This window comes from Hippoglossus hippoglossus, chromosome 13 (genome assembly GCF_009819705.1).
Source record: "Hippoglossus hippoglossus isolate fHipHip1 chromosome 13, fHipHip1.pri, whole genome shotgun sequence".
In the NCBI taxonomy this organism is placed as follows: domain Eukaryota; kingdom Metazoa; phylum Chordata; class Actinopteri; order Pleuronectiformes; family Pleuronectidae; genus Hippoglossus; species Hippoglossus hippoglossus.
The window spans coordinates 7,361,480-7,373,449 of record NC_047163.1 but is presented as its reverse complement, the minus strand read 5'-3'; the positions used below and the strand labels follow the sequence as shown (position 1 = coordinate 7,373,449).

Below are 11,970 nucleotides of genomic sequence, written 5' to 3'. Positions count from 1 at the left end.
ATGTGAAAGAGCTTCAGTGAAGCAGCAGCGTCCTCATCCCTCGGTTCAGAGGGAAAATAATCAAGTCCTGCTGTTTCGCCTGCACCCAGGAATGTGTATCATGTATATATGGCCCTCGCATATATTTTCTGTATGTTAGTGTGTGTGTGTGTGTGTGTGTGTCTGTTTGTGCAAATCATAGTGAGCTGGAAAGAAAACTTGTGATACTGTGACGACTTTCACCATTGCAAAAAAAGTCAAATATAGAGATGCCTTCTGTTTCCTTGAGCTCCTATGAGTTATAGTACTTTGTGCGTCCCATCCCACATTGTTTTAAGAAGTGTTATGACCTAGTTAGACACAGATATCTGAGATCTCTGGGTGGTATGTGCACAGCGTTGGTTGTGTGAGTCCAGACATGAAATCCGGAGCGATCACGGGGCGTGCAGACGAATGATTAATGGCGACTGGCCTCTGCAGCTCCATAATAGGATGACAAATCTGGTTCATTTGTTCCATTAGGCAGTTAGTTACTTGAAATTAGACTGAGAGAGTCTCGCACAGGCAGTGATGACCACATTGCTCAGTCAGCTGGGACCTAACAGGCACACTCACAATGAAAGGTTCCTATGACTCACTAAGCACCAGTCTGAGCTGCAGTCCTGAGGTCTGAGAGGACCAGAGAGAAACCTCAACAAACTTAATGGGTTTTTTTTGTTCCCTGTAAAACACATCTTCTGTAGCGTGCAGTAAATCAAATCAAATCCAGAATAGACATTTATTTCTGTCAACACCATCACACACACGGATATTTGTGAATGTCTTGTGCATCTGCTTATGCACATTTATCCTGAGTATCCAGAAAGTTCCGCTGTGCTGATTTGTGATGACAGACCCTTGAGTGGGCCCAGCGTAGGAAAGGAGCTGCATGAGAAGTTCAGTTTTTAAGCAGGCGGGAGGTAAACAGCCTTTGCACGGTTAACTGAAACCAGCACAGTGTGCGGAGGCAGAGGCCTCTCTCCATCTGCAGGAGCAGCATTTGGCCTCTGGGGGCCCAATTTCCAACCGCCCCACTCTTCTCCCACCCCGCCTCTCAGCGCTGTGTGATCCATGTGCACTGCAGCAGTGACCGCTGTACGCTCCAGGCTCCCTGGGTGCGGGGGACTTCAGTCACAGATACAGGCCACCCCCCTTCACGCCTCTCAGCTCCCCTGCCTGTGTGCTCACTTTTTGGGCTGCCTCCCTCTCTTCGCCTGTAAGTGTGCCTCTCAATTGTAGAGGCCGGCTCTTGCACCCCGAGGGGCCCAGCTAATGCTGCACGCATCTCACTCTTCAGGATTCAGGCTGCAGCGATGTAGGAACTCCTGGCCATACTCATGGATCCACTTGTTTGCCACTGAAACATACAAACCGATTCAAGTTATCTTTATATATATATTTCAAGACAAATAGAGATTAATGAAGTTTTACTTTTTGGGATTTGGATAATTGTGTTTGAAAAGTACATTCTTAGAAGTATATTCCTTGATGCAGTGAATACCCGTGTACAAAATGTGCAAGTTTAAATTGTACTTGAAAACATGTAAGTATTTGTATTTCATTCTACTTAGTTTTTTTCCCTTTTATATTCCCCATGGGAAATATTATACATTTTTTAATCCAGGATATTAACTAAACAGCTAAGGTTACAATCTTGTGCATACAAAAACTATTACTGTGTCATTAATTATGATGCATTTACAGATTAGATTCTCTTAAAATTGATAAAATGCTGCCTACACTAATAATAACAATCCAATAATATTACACCCAGATAATAAAATACGTTAAATGCTGCAATGTCTGCAGAACAAGCAATACTTTACTTAACAAAAATATTAAGTGAAGGACTTTTTTCTAGATTGCACCATTGTTACTTTAACCAAAGGACAAATATTTATTCCACTTAGTAAAGCTTTAACATTCATTCTGACGATATATATATTTAGTTGCCAAAATCAACACAGCCAGCGAATGCTCCTGCAGCTACTTTGTGATGATTAATATCCTCCTGTTATTTTAACTGGGTCTGTGACACACACGTTTCGGCGTTGGGAGTTCGACGGCCCGGGCCAACCAGCAGCAGATGTTCAGCTTCCAAGATGAGCTCAGTGTCTCAACAGTAACACCTCTAAATGCATAATGCAGCACAGATGTGGCCGAGCTGTTCACTCCTGTATAACAGGGACACTGGAAAATATAGAGAATGATGCGAAAAAGCTCAATGAGGTCTCATAAACTGCTCTGACTTCCTTCCATCACTGATTGGCTCCCGCTGACGCAACCATCACATCACTCCCTGAATCTACTGAGTCATACCCCATTTATCTCCAATGAGCACGGGGCAGCCGGCGTGCAGGGTGTCGACATCTCCCTCACCGTTTCTGTGGAGGTTCCACCAGAAGATGGCAGCTCTCTGGGATGAGAAAAAGACAAAAAGTTGAAATGAGTTCTAAAAATACTGCTTTAGTCCAAATTGAGGTTGGACCAAAGTGTTATTTTAATCATAATATTATATCCTGGTTAATCCATGAATCTAAATGCACCCAAATCCAAAGATATTCAGTTTACCATAATATAAAAAACAGAAAAAAAAGTTAAGTAAAAAAGTGAAATCCTCACCAATCAATTATCCAATGATGAATAAATTTACAGATGGCAGATTGGCTGAGCAATGTTGTTTTAAAAGGTTGAATGAAATTAAATCAAATTACAGCTAGAGAACAGTAAATGAGGATGTTCTTGGAGCTACAAGTGTAGTTTCTGCCATGAATCATTCTACTTATCTCAGACAGAGTTGAATTTCATGCATGAACTATTTTATTAGTCATTTTATCAGTTTACGAGCTTCGGTTATTTTCTGTATAAACAGCCAGGAAGTGAGGTGTCAGTGAAATTAAAGGTGAAGGGTTAAACCCCAGGAATGGTCTAGTAAACCTTCCACTGTAGCTCATTTATCAGACCCAGTAACACCTCCAACCTCCACTGAGGCTCGACTACACAACCGCAGTACTGTGGCGATGATCTTTCAGCCCTTTGACAGCTGCACAGGAGAACGTGAGTGATGGGAAAACGATCTCGCTTGAGGCAAAAAATGTCTTGAAGACGAGAGAAGCTCATCTCGGTGAATCTCAGTGTGTTTACCTCCACGACAGGAGCGCTGAAGTTGGCGTAGATGAAGGCCGTGGAGCCACCTGCCTCGACAGAGCTGAGCTGTGGAAAAGGACATTCCTTCACATTAGTGTCTTGTGTTTATGTGATCGTGTGATCAGCTGCACTGTTTCCAAAGCCTCACAAAGAGCCAGTCTCTTCTTTATCACAATCCAATTTGACTCACATGTCCATATTAGATTATTGGTGATGATAATACAAAAGAGAACAAGTAAGACATTGAAAGGCAAAAATGTACAAGTACACTGTGTAATGCAGTTTGAATTTAAGTTAGCTGCAGGTTTGTTGCATGATACGATATCAATAATAATGTACTTCACATCCTGAGTTTTTCAGGCTGGTGGTTCCGAAGTCCTGCAAACTGACCTTTTGTTTTTAACTTAGACATCGGACCTTATCTAATCTTATAGGAACCTCTGGCTGGTTGATTCAGGGTCGAAAGAAGACTTCACTCACATATATCATGAAGGTTGCCACTCGATTCCCAGTTTTCAGCTTGTACACAGGACTGGAAGGTGACTGGTTGTGTGGAAATATAAACAGATATTAGAAATCAGCATTAGAAATGTAATCAGAGTCAGACGAAAATTTATAATATAATGGTACAACAAGTCAAGGCATGGCAATTTTATTTATAAAGCACCTTCACAGAGGTAGATTCAAAAGATTAGATTAAAATGAGTAGAATAAAAGAGATAAGAAGCGATGAAAAGAATAAATCTGTATCAAAACTAAAAAAAATAAGTTGAAAGGGAAAAATAATACAAATAAAATTGAATGGAACTGTGTAAAAAAAAGAAAAAAAATCATAGAACGAAATAGAATGATGGTTCGGCCACCTAAAATGAAAATGTTTTTAACCTGGTTTTAAAAAATTACAATGGAAAAGAGTGTCAACGATCAACTTACCGTAGCGTGATCGAAGTGAGGCTCATAATGGCCACCAATCCCATAATTCACCACTTGGAGGTACTCGCTATACGGATGCTGTACGTTCAGGCCTGTGATCATGGAGATCCTCTGGTCCAGCTTCCCTATGATGGAGTGTGCTGTGTTCTTCAGCCAGGCACTGGAAATAAAACGTTTTTATAAAAGGTATCAATCATTCGCTTTCTTGTTGATTACCCCTGCAAATATGTGTACACAAGACGAACCGTCTAAACATGCTAATACTAATAGAATAACTACCCTAATAATAAACAACATGTCGTAAGTATTTCCAGTACTTTGTACCTCTTGCTGATGCGATATTCTACCGTCGCTTGCTTCTCTCCAGCTGCCACCACAGACCTTCTCAGCTTGTTAGCAAAGACAGAAAACAGCATCTCGTGTTTGTGAGTGTTACGGGAGCCAAGCTTTGACATTCGGCTAAAACAAAGTGTGAGTGGCCTGAAAATAGGTTCAAATTACACGTTCAAAATGAAAAACTAAACAAAAAGTGCAGACAGTGGACAGTGGAATCTTTCCATTTGGCTTTGCACGGTAAATGATCTTTCTTGACTGCAAACCAACCAGAATATAGAGATTTCACTGCTTTCCCCACAGATAACGGAGTCGAGTTTCATTCTGTCTCCCTGCGCAGTTTGTCAAAGTGAGGGAGGGAGTCTGGGTCCAGATGTTTTGGACCCAGTCTTCTTTTCTTTAAACTGATCCTGTCATTTATTTGTACAGCCGAGTGGTCACACTGCGTTCTACTCAAATCATATGTGTTTTCCAGTTTGCACCGGGTCCATCAACTGTAGTGTTTTATACAACAGTGAATCCAGGCGTCTTATGACCACCACTTACACTACAGGTCAAAAGAGGCGAAATACTAAAACGTCGACTAATTACTTCACACGTCATTTCTTCATAAAAGTCGAGTTGGCTGAGCTGTTAACTCAAAACAGACCCTGTGTTCTTCCAGCATCCAGCACAGAACAAAGTGTAAACCAGGCTCATGGTTTGTGAATGAGCCCATGGTCCCGGGCCTGTTTTCAATCCAGCCACAAGCTGACATAATGACGAAATAAGTAAAGGGGTTTCCATCTGAACACAGGATGGAAAAGTCATCGAACAGAGCCAAAGCCTCACAGAAACTATAGGGTAGCAGTGGAGTTAGCCCACCAACTATTCTCTAAGTGAGTCAGCAGCTCGGAGCTTGTGCTGTTAGATTTTTTTTCGATGGTCCACATTCAGAGAGATGCCGAAGCTCATTGACAGTTTTGTGACCCTCTGCCAAGTTTTCACAGTAATGTATCCCTCATTCCTTTAATGGTTCTAAATGGTTGGAACGGGACCAACTCTTCCTCCATAGGGTCTTTCCAGGATCTGTCCAGCAGGAAAAGGTACATGGCTGAATGAGACGCCAGCAGAGCCCCACAGCAGAGCGCATTAACAGGAAATATGTGCAAAAGTAATATTTACCAGAAAAACCTTCTGATCGACATCTGATGGAAAAAAATACCTTTCAAGTTCATTTTCCTGTTCAATGTGCATTACCACAGGGACGTTTGAAAATGTATTTAAACTATCAAAAGATGTTTCTCGCTGTGCAAACTGGTCACTAACAGATGCACTAACTGGGATATTTGTCCAGGTGGAGCAAATTTGAAAATTTTTATATACTGGGAATTTAGACAATTACTAATCAACATATTTGAATGTTCTGTCTAATATGTTCTGTCTGTGCACAAGGTCTTAACCTATAAAGTCAAAACAAACACAAACTAGTTCCCTATATTGGAGAAAAACTAAAAGTAGAAAAAATATGGAAATCCAAAGTGAACTTCATTAAAGCACTTGAGTAAGTGTCCACAATAGGAGCACAAAATCTCAGGCAACGATAAATACACAACTTTGTGTTTTATAAGATCATCTGGTTGGTCAGAGGGAAAGAAAACGTAAGACACAGTATCAGTGATGAAGATGTGATAGATGACCAGTGATGCCTGGTGGGTATTGGAAAATAACAGTTGGATCCCTGTCAATCCACAGCTCATGCACACTTGTAGTGACACTTACATATACTGCACCGTGTGCCAACCAAGATTGCACTGAAGTGAAATGACAACTGCTCAAAGGCTGCAAATATGATGACGCTTCTCAGGAGAACAAACATCTGGGATTGATGAAAGTAAAAATGTGTTGGGAAACCACCTAAAATCCCCAATAATGAAGACAATCCCAATAGATGTAATGGTTTCCCAATGAGGAACCACAAAGACGGTTATATTCTGAAAACTGTGACCCTGGCACTGGTGGAACAAATGAGATCTGATTCTCAAACGTGAGTCCCATGTGGAGGAAACAGCACATTTCCTGTTGTTATTGCGAAAACGCTATAAAACATGGGATCCAAAAAAACACGAGAAGATTTATTAGGATTTAAGACGTTGCTCTTTGTCTTAATTCTTAAAAATCGGTCATATTGGACACATTTGCCGTCCCACCCCCCCCAAAATTATGAGAAAACTGCACAGTGCTGACACTTACTCCCTGCTGGGCGACCTGCTTGATGTCTTCAGCCTCTGAGCGAGTGATGAAATCGTGGTAGAGGACCACGTACGGCTGCAGGCTCAGCACCTCGCGTCTCACTGGCATCAGCAGCAGGCCGGGGTCGCCATTGGTGAAGTCGTCGCAGAATAGTCTGGGGTTTTCAAAATGCATTGGCTGTTAGGAGAAACAGGCATCTGAGGTCCATTAACAAAATCAAAGAAATAATCTGGGTTTTTTTTCGTTTTTCATCCACAAACTGTAAATCTTAGCATTGGATCTTGATGAACTCTTGGATAAAGGATGAAATCTGAGAGCTTTGTCAAATCTTTGATTAACTACATGGAGACGTTGGAATGAAAAACATCATACTTTCATTTTGGGTTTTTATATATTCTATAAAAAACACTGTGGTTGTTGTATTAACTCTTCAATGAACAGTATGTGTCCAGAATGAATTGTGCTGAATACCTGAGAGCCTTGGGTCCGACAGAGATTCTCGTAAGTGTCCCTGGTCCTCAAGTGATCGGATGAAGGTCTCCTCAGCCCGTTGCTGCTGGGTGGACTCGCAGAAACCAGCAGCTTCTCGTATTTCTCAACATTCTGCAGAACTCTTCCATTCTTTGGATCTGAGAGGAAACACGTGTAGAGTCACACATTAAATAAATGTAGTCTTTACAACTACTCAAGAGTCACATTCACACAAACACACTGACAGTTCAGCCAACAGAAGTTCAGATTCATTATTGGAGGAATCAGGTACCAAACCACCAACCGCCAGATTAAAGGATGGCCCTCTTTACCTCCTGAGCCACCGTTCACTGAGGCAAAGACAAAACCTGTACAGAAGTTTTTTATGCCGCACATGCAAAGGATAAGTGTCTAAAAAGATTTACCGTGATGCAGCAGCTCCTGAGAGAGACTCAGAGCGTAGGAGACGTTTCCTGTCTGAAACAACGAGAGCAGCTTAGAGCAGCACGATGCATCGGCCGTGTTATCAATGTGCATTTTGTGAGTTTTTCCTTCTTATACTTTAAAGTGAGAGAAGGCCAGGTGATCCAGAGCATCCTCCAAAGTGCCTTCATTCTCAGGGCTCCACTCGACTCCTCTGAAGAGACGCACCGACTCCTCCAACCACTGCACCGAGTGGTAGTAGTCCTGCTGCTCGTAGGCCACCTGTGTGCAACAACACCTGGGTTACATTCCATCAATAGTGGGTCGCTTTATAAGAATTTGTCTCAGGACCAAACATCAGCCAGATGTTGCATCTCTGCCAGAGTTTGTTAGGTTTTGGGGGATTTTAGACTTGAGATGATTTATATTAGGAATCACATCCGTTCAGCCGCGGTGAGGCTGTTATGAGTCGACATCAGCATTAAGAATCAGACCAATTTCTTTCTGCCAAATCTACAACGTCATGCAGCTGGTATAACTATATGTGCCCAGCGAGCAGGATTTAGGCTGAGTGAGGGCCAAGCCTTCCTATTAAATTACAAAAAAATGCATTTTCCACTGATGACAGATGCAGACATGCGATGTGGAATACATTGGATAAAGTTCGAAAGTGTCGTACTGGATGAAAAGAGAAACCTTTGATTGATTTTCATTATCAATTCATTTGAAATAATCATTCAGTTTTTAGAATGTCAATGCTGCACAATGCTTATTTGAATTTCTTCCAAAATGTATCATTTAAACCGTTTTTGATTAATGGATTAATTGCTGCATTTGTTTAACCTGTTCTGCCATCATGTGTTTTTTACTCTGAGTCTGTTTACAGGTATTACTGGTGGGGAGTGCAGGTTCCTCTGTTGCCCAATCCTGCTCACTTAAGGCTATCAGCAAGAGGCAACATTACACGCTTTTAGCAGAACAAAAAAACGAAAAACGTGTGTGACTGAATTGTAATTGGTTGCAAGAATAAAAAGTTGTCATTCATAGTTCTGCTGCAATAGCCTCGACCCCGTTTTATGCCACATAAGACACAATAGTCATGTTTCGACCATAAGTACCAGGACCAGGAACTATTTTCAAGAACTAAAAGGTTCCAGTGGACAGTTACGTTTTCACCGCCATCGAGAGACCAGCTACAACAAGCTGTTCCAATCCAGGCCACCAGGCGGCCGTAATACAGAAGAATACACAACAGAAGTTCATCACAGAAGTTAGGAATTAATCTTGGCTTCTCAGTCAAATGCACTAATGATGACGATAGCTACGTGTGTGGAGATCCAGTAAAACAACGGCAGTAGTTTTACATGTAGAAAGTGAGGAACACAGGATTAACTCTTCACCTGTTTTTTCACTGAGCTGACTCCACTTGATGAAGTAGGTGCTGAGTGAAGCTCTGACAGCCCCCACACAGAGAGAGGCTCCTCCCCCCACAGATTATATCCACAACCCCTCAAGACAGCACACAAACACAAATTCCAGTGTGGCATTTGACCCCATAAACACACACACACACACACACACACACACACACACACACACACACACACACACACACAAACACATGCCACCATTCAACTACTCAAACACCAATTTAGCCACTCTACAGCTTCACACCCACTACCCACTATAAAACCCGGTCATTTGGAAGCTGTTAGTCTCTGCAGCAGTTGAACAACCATTGATTTCTTAAAGATAGTTTATGTTCAGCAGATCTTTTTGCTGGAGTGGAGCTTCAAACTGCTTTAAAATTCCACCCAAAGAAACTGACAAGCTTCAAGTTTCTGTTAACACGCCCGGTTGGTTTAACGACCATATAAAAGCACGTGCGGGCGGCTCTTTTACTGACGGCACCCTAAAACGAAGCATCTCCGTTTACACAGAGTCTCAGATAATCTCAGTGTGAGTGAAGACAAGCTCTGCCGGGCCCCCCCCCCCCCCCCAAAACACTTCTCACTGTCTGCTGTGTGAGATAATGTCTTTTCCATGCTCAGATGACTCTCCCACCCTCTGCCCCAACTCATCACCACTGCACATAAACAGTGGAATTTTTTTTCTTCTTGTAGAAATGTATATTCATCTTCACGTGGAATGGAATCCCAGGCACACAATGGGAAAGGTTCCGCTTTTTCCAGACGGATGGTCTGAATTCCCACCACCACCCGATGACTGACAGAGTTTTGGAAGGGGCCGATAATCAGGGAGGGAAACCTTCACAGCAACGTCATTCAGCCTTTTTCAGTTTTAATTTGTTCTTACATGTGTTTATTTTATGCAGAAAAGTGACCCAGAAGGACGACAGACAGGCCAACACACTTACACTTTTGCTACATTTCAGGAAATAGAGAAGTGAAAAATAAGCAGTTGTGGAATGAACAAAATAGATTTACTCAAGTTTACGAAACTTTAGCAGCCTACAATTTTGAGCCTCTAGTTCTGTACTATTTTCATTTTTATGTTACTTTAAACACCACATTTAAGAGGGAGAGAGTGTACTTTGTACGTTTTAATACTCCACATGTGTTGGAGAGCCATAGTTACTAGTGACTTTGCAGAAAAATCGAATACAAAGATGAGGATGTCGAACAAGTTCCAGACCTTATTTGGTTCATGACCTGTCAGACATCGATGAGGTGTTACAATAGACTCTAAATGAAGATAGACAACGCATCTCTATAGGAGAAAAATACTTTTTAGTTTGGTCCGCGTCCCAGAAATTAACACGGAGGAGGTTCAGCAGCCAGCCACCAGGAGGTGAACGAGATTTGGCTTTACTTTTTGGCAGCTGTCATGTCGTCCATCTTTATTTACAGTCTATGGATGTTACTATATCATCAAAGAGTGATTTCAACTTTAAACTTCTCAGGTTGTTTGATTTAAATAACTATTGGAGGATTAGAGACATGAAGTTCTTAAATGTAGAATTAGGTTGAAACATTGTGAGGAGCCAATAAAAGGGAAATAATGGCTTGTGTACCTTTCCAACCAGAAAGCAGTCATCACCAGACAGTGGCACAGAGACCGCAGGCACGCAGATATCAGCAGGCTTTCCATTTGTGACTCTCTGGAAGCGACCCCTGACGAGGCTCTCAACCTGGAGACCATACACATCCTGCAGCCTCATCAGGCCCTTGGCGGCCCCCTGGAGGTCTTCCAGTTTGGGCAGTTCAGCCTCTTCCTCCTCGTAACTGGACCTGAGGGCTGGACAGCAGAAGGTCAAAAGGTGAGCGTGGGGGTTGGGTGGTGACAGCAGAGAAGAAGGGTGAGTAGGGGGGGTGTTAAGTTATCACCACCAGATGTGTCTGTGAGGAGGCGGTGAGTCAACCTTGTGTGTTCTCTGAGGCTTCTTTGCTGTAGATGACATTCAGCCACTCTGAATGCAGCCGTTTGATCAGGGTGAAGGCCGCCAGCGGGTTCGCCATCGCAGCCGCCGGGCCTTTATAAAGTCCAGTGTGCAGGTCAGACACTTTGGTGTAGAAGCTGTGTTAAAGTGTGGTTATTAAAAGGAAAGAAGAGGACAACCACTCAATTAGGATTTGGGTTAGAAGCTCGTGAGCTAAAAACTGTTCACAGAAGAGAAAATATCCTTCAGGCAGAACCAGGATTGGAGTTATACGAAACTCTGCTGTTCATCAGAGTGGAAATACCAAATACACAATGATTTGTGGTACTTAACACAAACAACACGCAGGAAATAGACAGATCATCATTTAATGAAATAATCAAGAGATACCTTTTTACATAACAGTTCACCTAACTCCAAAGCACATCACTTTATTTATGACCTTATCTGCTTTTATTTATTCGTCTTTATTCACTTAATTAAATTTTACTTCCCTACATCTAATAACAGCAACCTTTTAAACTTCTGAAAGTTCAGCGCTGGGCTGAAAGGAAACAGCTTTTTGTTCTGACGCCAGAAGAAGAAATTCAAATGAATGTTGGATGTTGACAGATCAGTCAAGCTGATGCATGACATGACTCATTTTCCAACCAAACCACAAAAACACCACAACACTGAAGCTTCAGTGTCTTGGTCAAAGTGACTCCTCCACACAGAAACTGTTCAATCTTCAGCATTTATTATTGGGAAGTGACTTGATGAGTCTTGTTCTGCATCAGTTGGGCTCTTTGCTTTTTTGATGAAAGTTTCTGGCCAAGGGAAAGAAAAACTTGAAAAGCCATGATTCTACCTGCACAGTTAATTGATGTCATTGTTTTCTTGTAAAGAAAAAACATAAAACTGAGCTTTGATTCAACAACAGTGAAGTTGAATATCGTATCTTATTGCATCGTATCATTTGGTATTGTATTGAATTGTAGCTTAACTTCTCTTGTCTCATCTAGACTTGTCTT

At 41.9% G+C, this 11,970-nt stretch overlaps 1 protein-coding gene across 3 annotated transcripts in view; it reads right to left on the bottom strand.

Annotated features, from left to right (window-relative positions):
- Window positions 1-573: 573 nt before the first annotated feature.
- The window catches only part of p4ha3 (prolyl 4-hydroxylase, alpha polypeptide III), a 34,251-nt gene continuing 22,854 nt past the window's right edge, over window positions 574-11,970 (bottom strand). Inside the window, exons 2-14 of one of the 3 annotated variants that reach the window (XR_004615834.1) lie at window positions 10,940-11,094; window positions 10,592-10,815; window positions 7,696-7,839; window positions 7,560-7,611; window positions 7,135-7,292; window positions 6,664-6,840; window positions 4,423-4,487; window positions 4,099-4,258; window positions 3,646-3,708; window positions 3,163-3,231; window positions 2,338-2,434; window positions 2,061-2,208; window positions 574-1,375 (exon numbers count right to left, since the gene is read on the bottom strand). Coding sequence is in view for 2 of the 3 variants with exons in the window: in XM_034604210.1 (XP_034460101.1) it covers window positions 1,305-1,375; window positions 2,338-2,434; window positions 3,163-3,231; window positions 3,646-3,708; window positions 4,099-4,258; window positions 4,423-4,487; window positions 6,664-6,840; window positions 7,135-7,292; window positions 7,560-7,611; window positions 7,696-7,839; window positions 10,592-10,815; window positions 10,940-11,094 (1,435 nt within the window). In the remaining variant the exon portion in view is untranslated. The remainder of the gene's footprint in view (window positions 1,376-2,060; window positions 2,209-2,337; window positions 2,435-3,162; window positions 3,232-3,645; window positions 3,709-4,098; window positions 4,259-4,422; window positions 4,488-6,663; window positions 6,841-7,134; window positions 7,293-7,559; window positions 7,612-7,695; window positions 7,840-10,591; window positions 10,816-10,939; window positions 11,095-11,970) is intronic. The other 2 variants (XM_034604210.1, XM_034604208.1) reach the window with 2 other exon arrangements.